The 21,102-nt window shown below is 37.2% G+C and overlaps 1 protein-coding gene across 2 annotated transcripts in view; it reads left to right on the top strand.

Annotated features, from left to right (window-relative positions):
* The window catches only part of l(1)G0020 (RNA cytidine acetyltransferase l(1)G0020), a 248,047-nt gene that overhangs the window by 59,434 nt on the left and 167,511 nt on the right, over window positions 1-21,102 (top strand). For both annotated transcript variants that reach the window (XM_067143333.2, XM_067143334.2), the window contains exon 7: window positions 11,315-11,519. In XM_067143333.2, coding sequence (XP_066999434.2) covers window positions 11,315-11,519 — 205 coding nt within the window. The remainder of the gene's footprint in view (window positions 1-11,314; window positions 11,520-21,102) is intronic.

Consider the following 21,102-nt stretch of genomic DNA (forward strand, 5'->3'; position numbering starts at 1 on the left):
CCCCTGAACACCCTCATAACCATGTGCAGAGATCGGTACCCTTTATTTACAATCCCATTTATGTGATTACCCCAGTGAAGATCTTTCCTTATATTAACACCTAGATACTTACAATGATCCCCAAAAGGAACTTTCACCCCATCAATGTAGTAATTAAAACTGAGAGGACTTTTCCTATTTGTGAAACTCACAACCTGACTTTTAGGCCCGTTTATCAACATACCATTGTCTGCTGTCCATCTCACAACATTTTCGAGGTCACGTTGCAGTTGCTCACAATCTTGTAACTTATTTATCACTCTATAGAGAATAACATCATCCGCAAAAAGCCTTACCTCTGATTCCACTCCTTTACTCATATCATTTATATATATAAGAAAACATAAAGGTCCGATAACACTGCCCTGAGGAACTCCCCTCTCAACTATTACAGGGTCAGACAAAGCTTCACCTACTCTAACTCTCTGAGATCTATTTTCTAGAAATATAGCAACCCATTCAGTCACTCTTTTGTCTAGTCCAATTGCACTCATTTTTGCCAGTAGTCTCCCATGATCCACCCTATCAAATGCTTTAGACATGTCAATCGCGATACAGTCCATTTGACCTCCAGAATCCAAGATATCTGCTATATCTTGCTGGAATCCTACAAGTTGAGCTTCAGTGGAATAACCTTTCCTAAAACCGAATTGCCTTCTATCGAACCAGTTATTAATTTCACAAACATGTCTAATATAATCAGAAAGAATGCCTTCCCAAAGCTTACATACAATGCATGTCAAACTTACTGGCCTGTAATTTTCAGCTTTATGTCTATCACCCTTTCCTTTATAAACAGGGGCTACTATAGCAACTCTCCATTCATCTGGTATAGCTCCTTCGACCAAACAATAATCAAATAAGTACTTCAGATATGGTACTATATTCCAACTCATTGTCTTTAGTATATCCCCAGAAATCTGATCAATTCCAGCCGCTTTTCTAGTTTTCAACTTTTGTATCTTATTGTAAATGTCATTGTTATCATATGTAAATTTTATTACTTCTTTGGCCTTAGTCTCTTCCTCTATCTCTACATTATCCTTGTAACCAACAATCTTTAGATACTGCTGACTGAATACTTCCGCCTTTTGAAGATCCTCACATACACACTCCCCTTGTTCATTAATTATTCCTGGAATGTCCTTCTTGGAACCTGTTTCTGCCTTAAAATACCTATACATACCCTTCCATTTTTCACTAAAATTTGTATGACTGCCAATTACGCTTGCCATCATGTTATCCTTAGCTGCCTTCTTTGCTAGATTCAATTTTCTAGTAAGTTCCTTCAATTTCTCCTTACTTCCACAGCCATTTCTAACTCTATTTCTTTCCAGTCTGCACCTCCTTCTTAGTCTCTTTATTTCTCTATTATAATAAGGTGGGTCTTTACCATTCCTTACCACCCTTAAAGGTACAAACCTGTTTTCGCATTCCTCAACAATTTCTTTAAACCCATCCCAGAGTCTGTTTACATTTTTATTTACCGTTTTCCACCGATCATAGTTACTTTTTAGAAACTGCCTCATACCTGCTTTATCAGCCATATGGTACTGCCTAACAGTCCTACTTTTAAGACCTTCCTTTCTATCGCATTTATTTTTAACTACCACAAAAACAGCTTCATGATCACTAATACCATCTATTACTTCAGTTTCCCTATAGAGCTCATCTGGTTTTATCAGCACCACATCCAGGATATTTTTCCCTCTGGTTGGTTCCATCACTTTCTGAATCAGCTGTCCTTCCCATATTAACTTATTTGCCATTTGTTGGTCATGCTTCCTGTCGTTCGCATTTCCTTCCCAATTTACATCTGGCAAATTCAGATCTCCCGCTACAATCACATTTCTTTCCATGTCGTTTCCCACATAGCTGACTATCCTATAAAATAATTCCGAATCCGCATCAGTGCTACCCTTTCCCGATCTGTACACTCCAAATATATCAAGTTGCCTGTTATCTTTAGAAATCAGCCTTACACCTAGAATTTCATGTGTCTCATCTTTAACTTTTTCGTAGCTTACAAATTCGTCTTTCACCAGAATGAAAACTCCCCCTCCCACCTATCCTATCCTATCTCTACGATACACACTCCAGTGCCGTGAGAAAATTTCTGCATCCATTATATCATTTCTCAGCCATGATTCAACTCCTATTACAATATCTGGTAAATATATATCTATTAAATTACTTAATTCTATTCCTTTCTTTACAATACTTCTACAGTTCAACACTAACAATTTTATGTCATCCCTACTTGATTTCCAGTTCCCTGTTCCCTTATCACCGCTCCCTAGGCCATCCCGTTTCCCTGAATGTACCTCCCTATTACCCTTCCAAACAAATTTCCTAACTTATACGTACCACTGCGGTTTAAATGAAGGCCATCCGAGCGCAGATCCCTATCTCCTACCCACCCATTAGGATCTAGAAATCTCACTCCCAGTTTCCCACATACCCACTCCATAGTCTCATTTAAATCCCCAATCACCCTCCAGTCAGTATCCCTCCTACACAGTATTCCACTAATAACAATCTCCGCTTTCTTAAACTTCACCCGTGCTGCATTTACCAGATCCCACACATCTCCAACTATGTTGGTACTTATATCAGCTTGCCTTACGTTGTTGGTACCAACATGAAACACTACCACCTTCTCCTTCCCCTCCTCCCTCTCTTCTACTTTCCTCAACATCTGCCTCAACCTAATTCCTGGATAACATTCTACCCTGGTTCCCTTTCCTCCACACACTTTCCCCACGTGTCTAACGATGGAATCCCCCATGACCAGAGCCTCAACCCTACCCACCTCATTTGATCCCCTCCCCTCCTGGTCGGCCCTATCTTTCCTGATAGCTGCAGAAGCTACTTCCTCCTCCCTTTTCTCCTTCCCATGACCCTGTTCCACCTGTCTTTTCCTATCCTCTACTCTACATTTCCCTTTCCTACCTTTTCCCTTCCTCCTACTTCCATGCATCTCAGCAACAGTTCCCTGTCCCTCATCTTCCCTCTGTTGTTCTACCTGGAGTGACTCGTACCGATTTCGCACAGACACCTGTCCTGAATTCTGATCCTGAGTAGAGCCCTTGGCCTGCAATCTCCTTCCCCTTAGAACATTAGACCACCTGTCTTCTACAACTCCTCCCTTTCCTTCCCCTCCCTCTTGTACACCTACTGTAACCTGTACATTGTTTGAGGGAGTCCTATCTTCCTTCCTGTCTTCTGTGAGAATCCTAATTATCTCCCTCAAACTTTCCAACTCCTCCCTCATACCCCTCAATGCCTCACCACACCCACAATAAGTACACTCGCGCTCCTTAGCCATTCTTTACGGGGGAAAAATTTTAAATTAAAAAATAAAGTAACTTATTTGCAAAAAAATAAATGAACGGAGGGATATATTGTCTGGGATACTACACAACAATAAGGTAATTAATATACGACTACACTACAATACTACTTAGTCGTGCTCTATTTTTTTTTTAATCCTACAACCCCTAACAGGATAAAAACTGCTGTTAATTACTGAATATCGAAAGTAATACACAAGAACTACACAATTCCAAACTGCAATTAAGCCTATCCTAATTTCAACAATATTTTAGTAAGAGTTTCTATGGATAGGCCTACCTCTACTACACCAGTACTACACAAATATTTTACAATAACAAAATAAGCACACTAATTTCTAATAGGATATTACTCGTATACTACTGTACAGTACACAACGGTAATTTTTAAACTACTTTCAGACGTATCCTAATTACGATACCGGTACCGTACCGTATGTCACTACTAAGCACAACAGAAATTAAATTTGCAAGAACTACTGTACTCAAAGATTACCAACGAAGCTAAATGCTTAGACAAATTACGTACTATTAGTATTAGGGTCTAATAGATACACACGAATATAGCAGGCAAGATACGGCACTATCTAAATGTACTGTATCTATACTACAATGTATCTACACTACACTACACTGCGTTTGGTTAAATGCTTAAGTATCGAAAGGATTGCCGTACACGAAGAAAAACACGAATATAACTGGCAAGATACTATCTAATATATTATACCTTATCTTCACTACAATTCTACTGAAATGTGGTTATGTGATTATTACAGCTGGTGGATTACTATTATTTTCCCTACTCCACGGGACGGAGAATAAAAGTGTCCTGAATTAGGCCTACTGATAAATACGAGGTTGTCTACAATAATTTCTCAAATATTTCTATCAAAATTACTACTACTACTCCAGGGACTTGAACGGCAATTACTGGGATATATGAACTTTATTATTATTATTAGCTAACCGCTCATAAATACTGAAAGATCGAGGGAGAAAGATCGAGACTTCCTCCAGTAGAGGAGTTTCAACTGGCGCAAAGTTTGAATTAGCGGTGTGGTGGTGTACCACCCGGTACAATAATAATAATAATAATAATAATAATAATAATAATAATAATAATAATAAATCTAGAATTAAAAATTATATGAAAATATATTTACTCACATAATTAATGTGAAATCTGGCACTGCATGCTCGCTGCAAGTTGAGGAAAGTCTGGTGTGTAACTAGAACAGGCTGCTCTTAATGCGTCATCTAGGTGTAAGTCTGTTAGGCAGGATCGATATTTGTTTTTTATTATGTTCATCGTAAAAAACGCGACTTCACAAAGATAGGTTGAACCAAAACAACATTGCATCTTCAGTGCAACACTGCGGGTAATGGGATATTTTTTACCGTCCACCAGAGTCCAGAAATTGCCACATGTTGCGTAGGAGGATTTCAAAGAAAGGTCTGACTGAAGCCTTAAAATTTCCATTTCTAATTCTTCAGGATTATAATTTTCGAATATTTCACACACCCTCCCTCCAAGCTCACAAACTTCAACAGAAGCGAAGGGATTATTGACAAACATGATCACTGGTTCAAGCATTGAAACCTGGCTAAATCTGCTACCAAATTCGGACCCAAGAGTTTCAAGACTTTTAACAAGAGATGAAAAATCACGCTTGCTGCCATTTACTGTATCTGCCATTGATTTCAAATTTGGAAAATGTGACAGGGAATTTCTATTTAATTGGACAATCCATACCTTAAGTTTCTTTTCAAATGCATTGACAATACTTATCATACCTGAAATATTATGATCTTTTCCTTAAAATTTGAGATTTAACTCATTTAATTTTGAGGTGATGTCTGCCAAGAATGCTAATTCGATTAGCCAAGATAATCATCAAATTCGTGATAATATTTCCCAGGAGATAATTTCATAAAGTCTCTTAATCTCATCCAACAGGCAGCAAAACCGTTCAAATGTTTTCCCCCTACTAAGCCACCTTACGTCTGCATGAAGGATGACGTCACCATACTCTGAATCTGACATACTTAAAATATTTCTGAACAATCGATGACGAGTAGATGACGATCTTATATAAATCACGACATGAGTTACAATTTTCATGACATGATCGAACTTTAAAACCTTTGCGCATAAAGGTTCTTGGTGAATAACACAATGATAAGAAAGAAATTTTGGAAATGATTCATCCTTAGCACAAAGAGAAAGAAATCCATTATTTCTACCAGTCATAGACGGTACCCCATCTGTTGTTATAGTGACAAGCTTTGACAGTGGGAAGTTACTCTCTTTGGTGAATTTAACAAATTTAACAAATTTAACGAATTTAACGAAAGCATTAAATATTAAATATGTCTTCTCCCCCTTCTCCCCTAGTACGTCCATGAAGTGGCAATAGCTTGACAAATTCTTCCTTTACTGTAAAATCATTAAAAGCCATTCTAGCAAATACACACAACTCAGCAGTGTCAGACATATCATCACTTTCATCAAACTGGAGTGAAAAATGTTCACACGATTTCAAATCCTGATGTAATTGAGATTCCATATTATTAGAAATCTGTTCAACCTGCCTAGCAACAGTATGGTGAGACAACTGAAGATATCAGTTCAGATTTATCTTTGTGAGATTCGAACAGAGATTCAGCGGCATTTAGCGTAGCTTCTTTCACTACTTCCCCGTCACTGAAAGCTTTTTACCTTTTAGCTAGGACGTAACAAACTTTGTAAGAAGCTATTGTCACGTTACTCGTTTCCTGAACTGGCTTCTTAAATGCACATTGTTGCAATGCTAATTTAGATTTTAGGTCTTTCACTTTGTGTGAGGAAATTCACTGTCAAATTAATTGTGATTAGTCAAAAAATGTTGCTGTACATTACTTCTTTTAGGAACAGACACGCTAGCATTACACAATAAACACACAGACTTTCCTTTGTTTTCAATAAAGCGATACTGGTCCTCCCATTCACTGTTAAAGTTATAATTTCTTTGCCTTTTAGCCTCGTTAACAAGAGTTATGTTTAATGAAATATAACTGATTATAAGCTGAATAATTTAAAGTTTAAATAGTAATGAAAAAAAGCACACGAAACATGTTAAATGTACAACTTATCACAACACAAGGCACTCAAAACGTATTCCATAAGCCCTGCATAAGCTCACAAGTTATACTGAATGTTCGCCTGAAAGCTAGGAACTGGGAATATTCCAATTGCACGACTTTCATAAATCATTTGTTCATTGTTTATGGCACAGCTTTGTTGGGATTAAAGTTACTTTGTGGGCAAATTGGGTGTCCCATTGTCGTCCTGTTGAAACTCTGTCATGTTAGGTAGTTTATGGCATTGCAATCAAGTGAATCATAAGGAAGCAGTTCTGTTTGGCAGAATAAATATGCGGCTATATTTGGCTCCGTGAGTAGAGAGGGCCTTTTACCTGGCGCTAGCCCCCCCCACAGTGAGAGGTTTGTGGAGGACTTCCCTTTGTCGCAACTACCTACATGTCGAATAGCTCTCTTCCTGAACCTTTTCTTCTATCTCTTCACTAATTGCGGACACGAGTCAGTTAGGCCTAAATCACATTTATGGCTTACTCAAAGCTCTTTGTGTATTTGGAGGTACGGATATAACAAATTTCCTGACTTTGAGGACGGTATTTTTAAGAGAAAAGTAAGAATATTTATTGAATGCCAAAAGTATTGTTTTCAAATCTATATATATAAAAGAGTTTTGTCTGTACATTGCTCAGAATTTGAAAAGAATAGTATTTCTGTATCGGTCATGTCCACAGTAACAAGGAAATGCACTTTTTACTTTTCCGTAATTTCTGTCTCTGTAATGTATGTATGTACTCACATCACTAGAAAACGGCTAAAGAGAACTTAATAAAAATCGGTATGCAAAGTCAGGGAATAAGTCGCTACAATCTAGGCCATAAATAATTTTATTTATGCTGACAGAAGTGGTAGTTTAGGGGAAGGCCTAACATTTAATTTTCAAATATTTATGTTATTAGTGGTCCTATCGTAATGAAAATTGGTATTCAAAGCCAAGGAATGAGTCGCTACAATCTGGACTATAAATAATTTTGTTCACGCTGAGTGAAATGGTAGTTTAGGGGAAGGTCAAAAAATTTAATTCTTGAATATTTACGTCATGAGTGGTCCTATCTCAATGAAAATTGGCATGCGTAGTCGGAGAATGAGCCATTATAATCTAGGTCATGAATCATTCTATTCACACTGAGTGGAAATGGTAGTTTCGGGGAAGGCCTAAAATTTAATTCTCAAATATTTAAATTATTAGTGGTCGTATCGATAAATACTACATAACCAAAGTTATATAGAATTAAATTTCCGACCATTTATGTCTTATACATTTTTACCGTGCCGACTGTGATAAAACAGATATTCATGAAATTATAATTTTGTTGCCAAGTCCATATCACCCCGAGCCACGAGAAAATGGGTTAACAGAATTTAATGAAAATTGTTGTATAGAGTCGGGAATGAGAAACAACAGTCTAAGCTATAAACAAATTTATTCACCCTGGATGGAATTGCAGTTTAGGGGAAGGTGCCTAAAATGTAATTTTTAAATAGCTATGTTATTGGTGCTATTGAAAAGTATTACATAACAAAAGTTATATTGAATACAATTTCCGATCGTTTGTGTTTTAATCAGTTTTACCGTACCGACTATGGTAAGAGTGGTATTTCAGAGTCGGAAGAAAACTAAATGTGAAGACCTACAATATCAAAAGCGCATAGCATTGATCAACAGTGACATTACATTGACCATTGTTTGATGTGATGTCCTTTGTCTCTTATGCTGCCTTTCAACTCCAATAGATGGGATTACTGCTGCGTACCGAGTATAACATCCTTACTGAATATTAGCGGAAAATAGCTACTTTTATTAAATTCTACATTCATTTTATTCCAAATTAGCAGTGAAGTGTGGGTTTCTCCTCTTGCTTGGAGGAAAAATTTGTCTCCAGGTCAGATAGATTTTTCCGCCGCCAATGTAGTGAATTAAGATTTTCTGACTCATCGGGCACTCCTAGTATAAAGATTAGGAGAAGGGCATAGTTTGTGCCGTGGGAGTCTCCACTATTCGACCCCCTCCCTGCCGAAAAAAGGCGAAGGGTGTTCACGGATCACGGCTATCTGCGGCTTTGTTCATTCCAGCTCTGGGACTTTGGACTGTTAGATCGGTAGCGTAGTCTTGTTCGTTAAAAGTGAGAAAATGTGCGGTTTTTCATTTGATCGAGTATTTTATATGATATCATTGCTTTTAATGGCTACTTTCCTAAAATGGCCTATCTTGACTTCAGTTAGGAAAACCACAAGGTCAGTCTCCCTGAGAATCTAATCCCGTAGTGAAGCATGGGTACATCAGCTAGTATTAAGTAAAATTTAATTTGGAAATTAATTGTGAAGGGCGCCATAAAAGGGCACCTTGCCGCGGGCGCCGCGTTGGATAGGGCTGCCTTATAGGGAGTATAGGGCTTCAACAAAAGAGCACCACCCTGTTCTGTCCTTTGATTTCACTTTCGTTCTTTTCCTGTTGATGTTCTTTCATTTCTACTGTCTGCCATCATGTCATCCTGGACATGCTTTCCTTTCTTTATGGGTTCCGGTCAAGTGTCTCCTTTGCTATTTGGTCATCCCACCACCACATTTTATGTCCCACCCATCACCTTTTTTTTTTTTTTTTTAAAACCAATTATCCCTTATGGACATTAGCATAATTTGATTATAAATCAACATCTTTGTAATCTAAGTGTTGATATTTTTTGGTAAGTTGTCACAACTCAGAAGGCTAAAGGATCCATCTGAAATACTTTTTGCATTCCTTAGAATGGAAAATAAAAACATATAGCTGTTGATGGCATTAAGTGGTGTAAAATTCTGTGTGGGGGTGGCGGTGATGGTGGTAATTATTTTTATTTTAAGTAGAAAACAACATGATTATCAGTAAAACTTATATTTTCATGAAACAATACCGTTTTCAGCAGTAAACAATGTTAACAGATTTTATTTTCTCACTGCCCTCCAATTACCAGTGATACCTTTATTAACTAGTCTCTCCTTACTCCATGATAAGTTTTGATGAAGAATCTTCTTCTTCTTCTTCTTCTTCTTGTACATTCTCCGTTACTGGAGGTTGGCCACGATCACAATGAAGTCACAGGATATTCATCTGTCTATGCAAATCAAGTCCTGTCCTGTGCTGTAATAAGTTCTTCAGTCAAGAGTCTTTCTTTTTACCATGACCTTGACGACCATAAAATTTAGCCTGAATGATCAATTTTAGGAGGTTGTACTTATCACTCCTCATATGCCCAAACTAGCCTGTCTTTCTTTTCTTGATTATACACATCATCATTCAGTCCTTCCTCATGCGCCTGAGTAGAGACGTAGTCATTCCACTAGATCTATAACAGCCTTCAGAAACTCCACATCTTGAAGTCATTTATTCTTCTAATGGTGTTACATTTCAGAGTTCATGTTTTAGCTCCATACCAAAGCTCTGAATTTACATAGCATCAGGTGAAGTCGTGATGTGAATCCAAGCTTCTGTTACACTATAGATTCTTCATTTTCAGAAAGCTAATACAAGCCATTTCTATCCGTACACAGATCTCTGAATCTGGGTCCAGGTCCTCAGTAATCCAGCTGCCAAGCTACTTCAACTTCCATACTTGTTCAACTTGTTTGCCACAAATATTGATGAGAATGTGTGTATTATGAGCTGTAGAAACGGTCTTCACCTTCGTCTTGTCAGTGTTAATTTTGAGTCCAGGTTTATCCCCTTCTTCGGTGATTCTGTCTACCAGACAATGAAGACCTTTAGCATTGTCAGTCACGATGACAGTATCATCTGTGTACCTCGGGATGTTTCGGTGACATTTTTCATATATTTATTCTGCCTGAAGTTGCTGTGTGCCATTTTACCTGTCCCTTTTTCCTTCGTATTTGCATCTGGACTGTAACGTAATAGTACAATACATTCTGCTATTTTATTTACAAATATCTCATTGTTGATATAGAAGTTGTAAAATAATAGAGCACACTCAGCAGTTTTACTCACATTAGTGATCTGTATAAATGTGAAACATACCAAGTGAGTTGGTCATGCGATTACGGTTGCATAGCTGTGAGCTTGCATCTGAGAGATGGTGGGTTCGAATCTCACTGTCGGCAGCCCTGGAGATGGTTTTCTGTGGTTTCCGTTTTGCACACCATACAAATGCTGGGGCTGTACCTTAATTAAGGCCACATTTGCTACCTTCCCAATCCTAGCCCTTTCCCATCCTTGCATTACAGAAAAATCTTCGATGTGTTAGTGTGATGTTATCTACAAGGAAAAATAAATGAAACAAGATACTCTGCAAAGTAAATTTATAATTACTCAATTTAAAAATGGATTGTAAAAAGGTTAGCATCAGAATATGAATTTCACTAATATAAAATATACTAATTTCTATCTTCCTTGTGGAAAAGTTAAGAATTCTGTCTTCCAGCAGATAAGTGGATATATACAGGTATGTTTCAGTTTGTGGGGTCTATTCTGATCAACTGCACAAATTGGACTGTCCTAATTGCAAGTCGTTACTCGTGAGACCTTTCGTAACACAGAAAATGTTGATAATAAAGCATTTCATTCTATACTATGAACTAATAGAGGCTTAACAAGCAAGGTTGTATGGTATGATGTTTCAGTATTTTTTTTTTAAATCTCTGTCCAGTTATCCTTCAGTGGATGTATTTTAGAGTTCGCTGATAAATGTCTGAGTTTATCTTTGTATTTGCCTTATTAGTTTTCTGTTTTGTGTATTTCAAATTCTATGAATTGTTATTTGCTCTGTGAGGTCTCTCTTTCTCTCTTATTTGCTTAGGCCAAAGCTCTTCTGAAGTTCATTGAAGCTGTCTCTGAGAAGACTCTGCGTTCAACCGTTTCATTAACTGCTGCTCGTGGGAGGGGTAAATCTGCAGCTCTAGGCCTTGCTATCGCTTCAGCAGTTGCATTTGGCTACTCCAATATATTTGTGACCAGTCCTAGTCCAGAGAATCTCAATACACTATTTGAATTTGTCTTCAAAGGTATGTTTCTTTTCATAATATTGAATTATTTTCTAATATAAGTACTCTACTTATTTATCCAAATAATTGTCTTCCAGGAAATATAGTATAGAAAAGTTGGCTTTGAGGTGTTCAGTGAAACAATCATGGGGAGAAGCAAAAACTCAGGTAATGTTCATGGCAGCCTGTATTTAAAACGAAAGTACCAAGTTTATTCCCTCCAGGGGATACATTAAATTCCAAAATAATACAATAACTATTAGTTTTCTAAAGAGATGTCTGTAACACAATAATTCCATTATACTGTAATTGGAACAAAATTTACAGAATTTAGGAACTTGTCATACAGTGAAATGAGCTTCACACAGGCCCAGAAGTCTTTAAACCCTAAATACATAAGTGATTTCAAATGGCCCAGGAACAGTACAAATGTTTATAACAAATATTACATCCCAGATTCTTACAAACTTCTTTAGGGAATCTCTTACGTTTCTTTAATCTAGACTGTTAATCTTTCCCTGGTAATAAGTGGACAGTGCACAGAACATCACTTGGGTTCTGAGGGCTGGACTACCAATCCTCCCATACCTGTGACCACGGGTGTCAATTTTGTCGTCTTCAATTGTTTTGCAGGGTAGTATCTTAGTGTAATATTTATTGTTTTATAGTCCTAGACCTCGTGGGCCACCATATTTGTGAGGAAGGCGATGATTTCTGATTAACCCCTCAGCAGCGGGGAAAATTTGAGTGCCGCTCTACCCAGCGGTGATTCAGATGTGAGCACTAAGAGCATACAGCGATCTCTTTAACATTTGTCTGTTAAAACAGTTCAGCTCAGATTATTTTCAAATGTTTGCAGTAGAGACTCAAAAGAATGTAGTTTACATTCATTAACTTTATATTTACCTTATAGTGTATTAATGGAGAAAAGACCTTCGACGTTTTGTACAGCATCAAAGTGATGATCTTGTATTTGCCTGGATTGCATCATAAAGCAGTGAAAACTAGGGTAATTGTTGCCTCTGGAAATTTGAGCAGAAGAACCAGATGTTCAAAGATTGATTTAGCACAAATCCATTGTTAATGGGATGATTAGTTTGTGAGGAAGTGTTTGTGTGCTTTGGCATATTTTGTAGCACATTACTGGGCCGCAAGCACCATGTCTCCCCATTCCTTATGTTATGTGTGCACTCTTGCTTTGCTTAGTTCAGTCTGGTGTAGTGCTGTTGTCGTCTTATTTATTAAAACTTAATTACGGTACTTCTGTTTCATTCAAACTGCTCTATGCCATCCTTCTGTGCCACACAATATCATATTTCAAAGTGACAGCGATTCAGGTAATTACTTGTTGTAAGAGGTGTCAAGGTATTGAAAGAATTATAGGAATTCTCACCAGATGATGCCAACATTTATATCAGTGAAGAGATGGCGATTTATGCTATCAATCTACGTAAGGAAACATCCTGTGGTGAAACGTATATCTGCTAGAATGCAGCAGAAATTTAAGCCTACATGCTGTCAAGCGGAAAGAAGTCAGACTATTTCAAACACTTTAGAAAGAAAAAAAGAAACTCTGATTTGGACTGATTCATACATACAAGGAAGGCATAGATTTTCAAAGATCCATCTCGACAACTTTACATGCTAAAACAAAATGAAATTAGGCCTACAGGGGTCTATATCACGCATGGAGGTCAGCAGCATGTGAAGGAAAGGAGGTCTATATGGTGTATGGAGTTCACCATCAAGGAGCTAATAACATAAATGACATCTTCGAATCATTTTGTGAGTGTTGACGAGCACAGTGTAAATGTATATTAATAGTTATTAATAGTGTGTTCTAACATCATTTTTGAATCTTAAGGTTATTTACTAAATGAATTTAAAGAGTTCATGTTTAATAAACAGTATTTGTAGTACGCCCTTCCTGCGTACAGGATAGGTGACGCAAAGCAATCCTGACCAGATCTCAGGGTTCATTCTTTCTATTTTCATTAGTATTTTTGACGTGGTATCCAGATAACGATGATACGCTAAATATTTCTATCTCTCAGCAGGATTGATGGACGTCTCCATCTGACGTATCATTAAATTGCAAGTTCAACTACTTAAATCTAAGTTGACTTTCGTTACACCAGAAAACTTCAAATAATACACCATATAAATCTTAACTATTAACATTTATTCAAGAAATAATTACGTAGATTAAAAAAAATAATAATGAAGCTAAGTTTGGAAATTAATTGATATTTGTTCTTCTGGAATCTACTAAACATCTATGCTCATATTATTTTCATTGTTCATGTTGTTATCACAATTGAAATGAGTAATTGTTCATATCTAATTAAACATTCATTAAAAAAATAGATAAAACTGCATTTCAGCATGGGAAGATATTGGTTAAATTAATTTGAAAGATCATTCTTACATCAGTCCTCGTTAATTTTTGTTTATTAGCATTTCAAGATAAACTTCCGGAAAATGATAAGTTTCTTAATCGATAACTCAAGTCTGCCTCTATTTAAATTAAATTATTGGTTTAACCATTATCATATTCAATATTAATTCATTATTAAAAGCAAATCATCATTGGACGTATAACACGGTGATAATATTTTCAACTCTGCCCAAGAGAGAGAGATTTATTAAAGAAATATATCATCCGTCCTCCAATGAGGGTGACCATTTGGATCCGGAATACAGTTTCAATTTCAGTGGTTTAAAAATATCAAAAGATGAACATTTAATCGTTAATGCTGTTATCTTCTTTTTTCCAGGGTTAGTTGGGATGGAATGTAACTCACGTTCTCAGGTATAGGTGGGAATGAATGATTTGCAGCGAGTCCCTCAGTATCTGTATTACTATTTTTTCTAGCTCGCAGAATGGAACTTTCAAATTTTGTAGGAAGTTCGATGTCTGACTAGGGAGGGTGCCTCTTGCTCCGAAAAGCAGGCCTGTGACAATCCACCGATCAATAGGTATTTTATACTTAGATGAAAGGTAAGGCAAGCATGGAACATAAATATCTTGCTTTTCTAGGTCCACATCCCGTGCCTGATTAAGGTCTCTTTCAAAGCGAATGGTGGGATCTAAGACCATCGCTTTCATGTCCTCTCTGTTGATGGCTACGATGTCCGCCCTCCGATTAGAGTCATCGGTAGAGGTGCAGTGAACCTCCTCGTGCACCTCCCATCCACGCTGTCTCAAGCCTTGAGCAATCGACGTTCTTGCACGATGGTGGCGATGGTTGCGCATTAGCTCAGTACTCCGGCTGAATCCCAACACATGTCCAAGGGTTTCTGTCTCGTTGCAGCCATTTTGGCGGCAACGGGTTGTGTTGAATGACCTACCGGGAACCGACCTGACTGCGGTGAGGTTGCATGTCATCTTCACTGCGTTTATGTATTCAGAAGAGGACAGAGGTGATTTACGAGTCATCCAGGAGTTTGCTTTCGGGCAGTCTGAATATAACACTACTCCTTTTCCTTTATGTGGTAGCTGGCACCACGACTGAAAGGATCGATTTCTCATAATTTCACGTAGTTTTCTTCCGTCAGTCTTTGAAGGAAGACTTTCTTTTTTTATGTCAAGTCTGTGGAGTGCAATATCTTGTTCTTCAGGTAACTTCCTTACGTATGGTAGATGAACGTCCTGAACATGGAGTAAGCGATTACAAATATTGTAATGCTGTATATTTGCTTCCCATTCTGCGCAAATTAATCCCATCCCTCTGACCTTCCTTGCACTATACAGCATCGAATTTGGAGTATCATATGGCAGCATCATTATTTCTTTTACAGAACTTCTTATAATTTTGTCCAGATCTTTAAGAAAAGTGTTTGATAGTTGTGTCAGAGGGGCACATTGTAGAGGATAGATCAAACCCGGCCAAACAAACTCGTTAATAATCTTGATCTTTTGCTCTGGTTTTAGAAGCTTTGTTTTTACCAGATTATTTAAGTCAGAAGTTATTGTGCTTATTAGTTCATGTCTGTCAAGAGAAATTTCACTGTTGAAGTCAATTCCTAAATACTTGATTCGTTCATTGTGTGTTTTTATCGATGGGATTGTTGATCCCTCAAGTGTAGTGACGTTTCCTTCAGTTAATTTTCCTTTCTTCAGGTTTATAGATTTGCTTTTATGAGGATGGATATGTAAACCAATTTCTGCAAAGCTGCTTTCAGCTAAATTTAACAAGGTAGTAGCATCATTTTCAGTTTTGCTGAGTATGACTAGGTCATCTGCGAAAGCAAATGAGGATAACGGCGGTAGATCATCAGATAAAGTATAGCCATAACGTTGGCATATGTCATGGTCGGTGAGATTTTGTATTACAGTATTGATTGCTAAATTGAACAGCAGTGGTGAGATAGGGGACCCTTGAGCTACGCCACACTTAATTTCGATGGGTTTTGATTTCTTATTATCAGCTTCCACTTGAATTGTGTTCTTTGTAAGAAATGCTTCACTTAATCCACATAAGTTAGGAGGAATTTCAGATTGTCGAAGAGATCGTTTGATATGTTCATGTCCGATAGAGTCAAATGCTTTTGTGACATCTAAAAAAATGATGCAACAATCCTTTTTGTTGCGTTTCGCATCTTGGAGGCAACCATTCACGAGGGAAGCGTTGACATGAGTTCCAGGTAATGGCACGAAGCCACGCTGGTGAGGACTTAGTGTGACATATGAACGCAGTCTCATATCTAGTACTCGTTCAGTTATTCTCCTAATCACCGAATATATGGTTATAGGTCTCCATTCTTTAATATCATTTATGTCTCCACCCTTATGTATTAAAATTGTTCTGGCCATTTTGAGTTTTGTAGGTACGTAGGAAAAATGAAGCATCGTGTTGATGAGTAACGTCAGAAATTTTGTAGCCTTGAGGTGCCTTAATACACGAACTGTAATATGATCTGGGCCTGGTGAGGTGTCAACTTTAATGTTGTATAATGCTTTATGGACATCATCTACTGAAATATTAATATCAGCAGGTAAGTCATTGCTTTTTTCCATAATAAAAAGAGGAGAATTGTTATTTTCGGTACCAAAAGTCTTTTCAAAATGATCCGAAATCGTATGGGCCTTATTCGTTTTGTTCAAAATTTTGCGAGCAATTTTCCGCCTCTGATTATAGAAATGATATTGGGCTACCTTGTAGGCATAACGCTCTCTGTTTTTCTCTCGTTGCCTTTTAGACCTCCGCTGTGGGTTACTAGAGGTTTTATGGTCATATTTACGATTATTTTGTAATTTTCTACTTTTGTAAAATCTAACAGCAGGATGTTGAGGGCCAGGTAATTCATTTACCTGATCAGCAAAGAACTGCATAACCTCAGAAGTAAAAGATTCCAGCTGATTAGCATCACCGTTTTGCATAATGTTTGAAATCCTATCCTCCCAATTTTTCATAGGATTAATATTTTCATTTTCATGATCAGCGACCACTGGGGTGTCTTTTGTCAACTGTAAGCTTTCCCCAACATTCATGTTACCGGTATTAGCATATTGTGTTGAGAGTTTATTTCTCCTTTTCTCAGGGTGAGCTTTTCCTATGTGAATATTTACTCCTAACGTAGACTTACAACATTTATTACAGATAGGACATGGAATTTCGTCACCAGACTGTGAATCAACGTTGGGCATTTTAATTCATTACGGTATATTTATTTGAACGTGGCAAGAGATGAATATTATTTTGTTTTTCATAGAGTTATTAAGGTAGATATCGGAGCTGTAAGTATTCTTAGCGCTGGATCAATGATAATTTTGAGAATATAAGATAGATTGGACGTGCTGAATACTGAAAAGAAAAACATTGTAAACATAATATATACGAGGTACGTAGAATATACAAACGGGTAGATGTACCCACTCCATATGATGATGTCAGATGTAACTAATGCGAATTCCGCCAGATGGTAGTGCGTTATAACTTCCAAGATTTGGTAACGTTTAAGTTAGTCTGCCTCGAGAAGAACAATGTGTAATCAATGCCAAGCAATAAAATAAAGATGGCTGTTGACTTTGGCACTAATTTAATTTCACAATTAAATGAAGAATCTCTTAACAGGAAGATCGCACAAGACAGACAACACTACTACTTACGTAGAACATATTCTTGCACCCTAATTTTGATTAAATGGCATTACGGAAGTCATAATTTTCGTGATCAGCATTATTAAACACCACGTATGATATCAAGTAAGATCGTTATTCTAAGTATTTTGCCTAGGGAAAATCATCTTTGAAGACACTATGCAATATCTACTCTCAGTTATATTCGTTATACAATATAGTAATAATTATCCATGTTAACCTACGTATGCCATCATTGTTTTGAGAAAATGCGATTTCAAACTAGAAGTATCTAGCTAAAATATCCAAGCGAGTAATCAAATCAATCTTATAAGGATTTCTTTTGATGATCTTAATCTACAATAACATTTCATATATGTGTTAGCACGTCACCATTAACATATGATATGGATTGAAAGATAAGAATTTCATTTTTGGTCCGTATTGAACTGAGATTACAATTAAATTAACAATATGCTTCCACCTATTCAATACAGTAACAGTAATGCGAGGTTACATCACAAGTCGTCGCCATAAGACCTATCTGTGTCGGTGCGACGTAAAGCCCCTAGCAAAAAAAAAAAAAAAAAAAAAAAAATAAAAAATAAAAAAATAAAAAAAAAACATCACAAGTCGATCACAAATGGCACCGGTTTCGACCCCAGATCTGGGTCATCATCAGCCGATTGTTCAAAAGGTACAATGCACAGATGAATAACAAGTAACGTAAAAGATATAAAGATTTTTTCAAGACAAAAGTTCTTGTGGGGCTATATAACACTTGATGTATAAAGCACAAGTTTTTAAATGTCTTTAAAATCTTGATGTGAAGATGAATAAATAGCTCGGTGTTAAATCTTATAATCGTATGTTTGATATATTAAGATGCAAATAGCTAGTTATTTTGTTATGCAGAAAATTGAAATTAAACACCATTGCGAAGATAAATAAGTAAAACAGAGTGCAGTATTAGAACAATTGAGAATCACAATTGACAAACGAAGGTATTTTTAACACGTTGAGTGCCGAGCCGATTGTAGCACACTATTCCACTGGTGCCAGGCATGTTTTTGAATTGCATTCCGCTGGTGCCAAAGCAATTGTACGCGTTGTAGTCTGTTTATATAATCTTGGAATGTACTTATATGATGTACTAAGTAAATTTTATCTCACCATACCATGGTCATGTGTGACGCCATATGGTGTCACATCAATTTTTAGGAAAGATGAAATATAGCGTGATGCCATATGGTGTCGCAGAATTTTTTTTTACATGGAATGTGCAATACGAATTTCAAATACGGGATATTTATTTGTTAATTCAAATTAATGCAATATTTATGAAAACCTAGTAAAATGCAAGAACAAATACTTATATTACATTACATATTGTTGTGAACAGTTTTCTGATAACTCTAAACAATGAAAATATGCGTCTCGGCATGCCCGAGTTCTTGTTACTCGTTGTAATTTTTCAAACCTTATTGGCATCGTTGTTCAAACATCGTCCTTTGTACACTTGTTTCATGAGTTGTTTTCATATTTACGTTTTGCACATCTGATCGGGAAGTTAAGGGGAACGCGCTAACTATACGCTACCTGGCTGCTGGCGCAGCTCGACGCAGCCTGGTAGGTTCACGTCTGCTGCTCCGCTCCTCCCTACCTCTCCGCCACACCCCGATACTCCCGTGGCACTTCTAATTTTATGACTATTTATTTGTTCAATTTTGGCGTTTAAACTTGCGCTGGGTACATGCAGTTTTCACCTTAGCATTCTACTGCCTCCCATGAATATTCCTATCAAATTTCAGCCGAATCCGAGTGTAACACATGTATGTGTTCCCTCGTAAGATTATTACCAATATCTTCCATTTTGTATATTTTTGCACAACTATATAATCTGAGTGATAATACATACATAAACGAGGAATAAACAATGCCTGGCGTGCTTTCACCTGTGACAATGACCACTGGCCAGTCAGTGGCTTCGGAAGAATACTGTGGCGCCACACGGTGGCATACAGTAAAAATACATAGCTGGAATAGACCCTGAAGTTTGCCCTTCACGTAGTACCAATTTTACGCGCATAGATGTCACAGCTGATTATCTACGGCGCATCGCCTGAAACTCAACTGTGCCGCCATATGGTGTCATGCCAACTCTGATTTCAAGAACAGTGTGCCGCCATATGGCGTCACGTCATCTCAAATTTGAAGACCACCGTGACGCCATATGGCGGCATGTGGCACCCAACGTGTTAAGATAAATGCTCGAGTAGTTCTTGAGGTGGCGAAGAGATCAATTTGAAGGTCATATTGTTCTGAACCATGGTTGATTTTTAATTCCCAGTTCGATGCGGAAATAGACATAATGAGAGTAATAATAGCCAATTTAGGTGAGAGAAAGATTTCAAAAGGCAGTGAATTGTTAAGAGATAAGAACATATTGCTCCGTGTAGAAGTGAGTTCACTAATAAGTTAAAAGAAAGTATAAACTGGTTCAGCCTTTCAATACTGTTAAAATAAGGAATGTAAGTTTACATTCCTGTTTAATTAAAATTGGTACAGGTTTCGACCAGTATTTTTGGTCATCATCAGCCGATCACAAATAAGTGTAAAACAATGCACAGATAAATAAATTGCGAAGTATAAAGTTTTCTGTAGGTTGCTGTTAGTGAAGCACTAAAATCTTTAGGGAGTACTGTGCGTTGAAATAAAGTCAATAAGAAATAAGATGCACAGGTAATATGAAGTTTAGATGATACTGTCAGATGCAGTTTATGAAGCACTATAGCACATTGTTATGTAAAAGGTCTAAAATCAAATACGTATTTATCAGTTGCAGTTTATAAGGCACTGTATAATTTTAGGGATCAGCACTGCGTGTCAATCATGAAGAAGTCGTGAATCAAGAACGTTAGTAAGACATAAGCGTTAGAGAGCACTGTGTGTGAAGATGTCCAGAATCAAATACATACTCAAGGTCTGGCAGACCAGTGTCACAATTCCAATTTAGAGAGGAAAAAAAGACCTTCATGATTTGTTAAAAAGCAAGCCATATTTTCCAGTGTCGACTTAATTAATGTAACACATAGTGTGTATTCTTTTTTTTACAGGTATGTTACAGACAAAAAAATCTTAAAGTTACATACATGATTGCTCAAATTATAAGACAGTCTGCCTCGTGTCATACAATGAAATTTTTTAAACACGTTTTTGTTGCAAGATTATGAAACATCGTCACTGTCTCATCTAACCAGTGTGGCTTTGTTAAAAACAACAGAACAACAGACGCCATCCATGCACTTCGCCTATTGATGGAAAGACATCACAAGAAAGGGAAGCAGTTCACTTGGCCTTTTTCGATTTGGAAAAAGCTTTTGACAGGGTACCGCACAACCTCATTTGGCTGGCAATAAGACCACCTAATGTACCTGAAACCTGTGTCGCTGGGTGAAACTTCTGTACTGAAAGTCTACAAATTCAGTATGGTTTGCAACAGGAATGTCCAGTATCTTCCAA

This window comes from Anabrus simplex, chromosome 3 (assembly GCF_040414725.1).
Source record: "Anabrus simplex isolate iqAnaSimp1 chromosome 3, ASM4041472v1, whole genome shotgun sequence".
In the NCBI taxonomy this organism is placed as follows: Eukaryota; Metazoa; Arthropoda; class Insecta; order Orthoptera; family Tettigoniidae; genus Anabrus; species Anabrus simplex.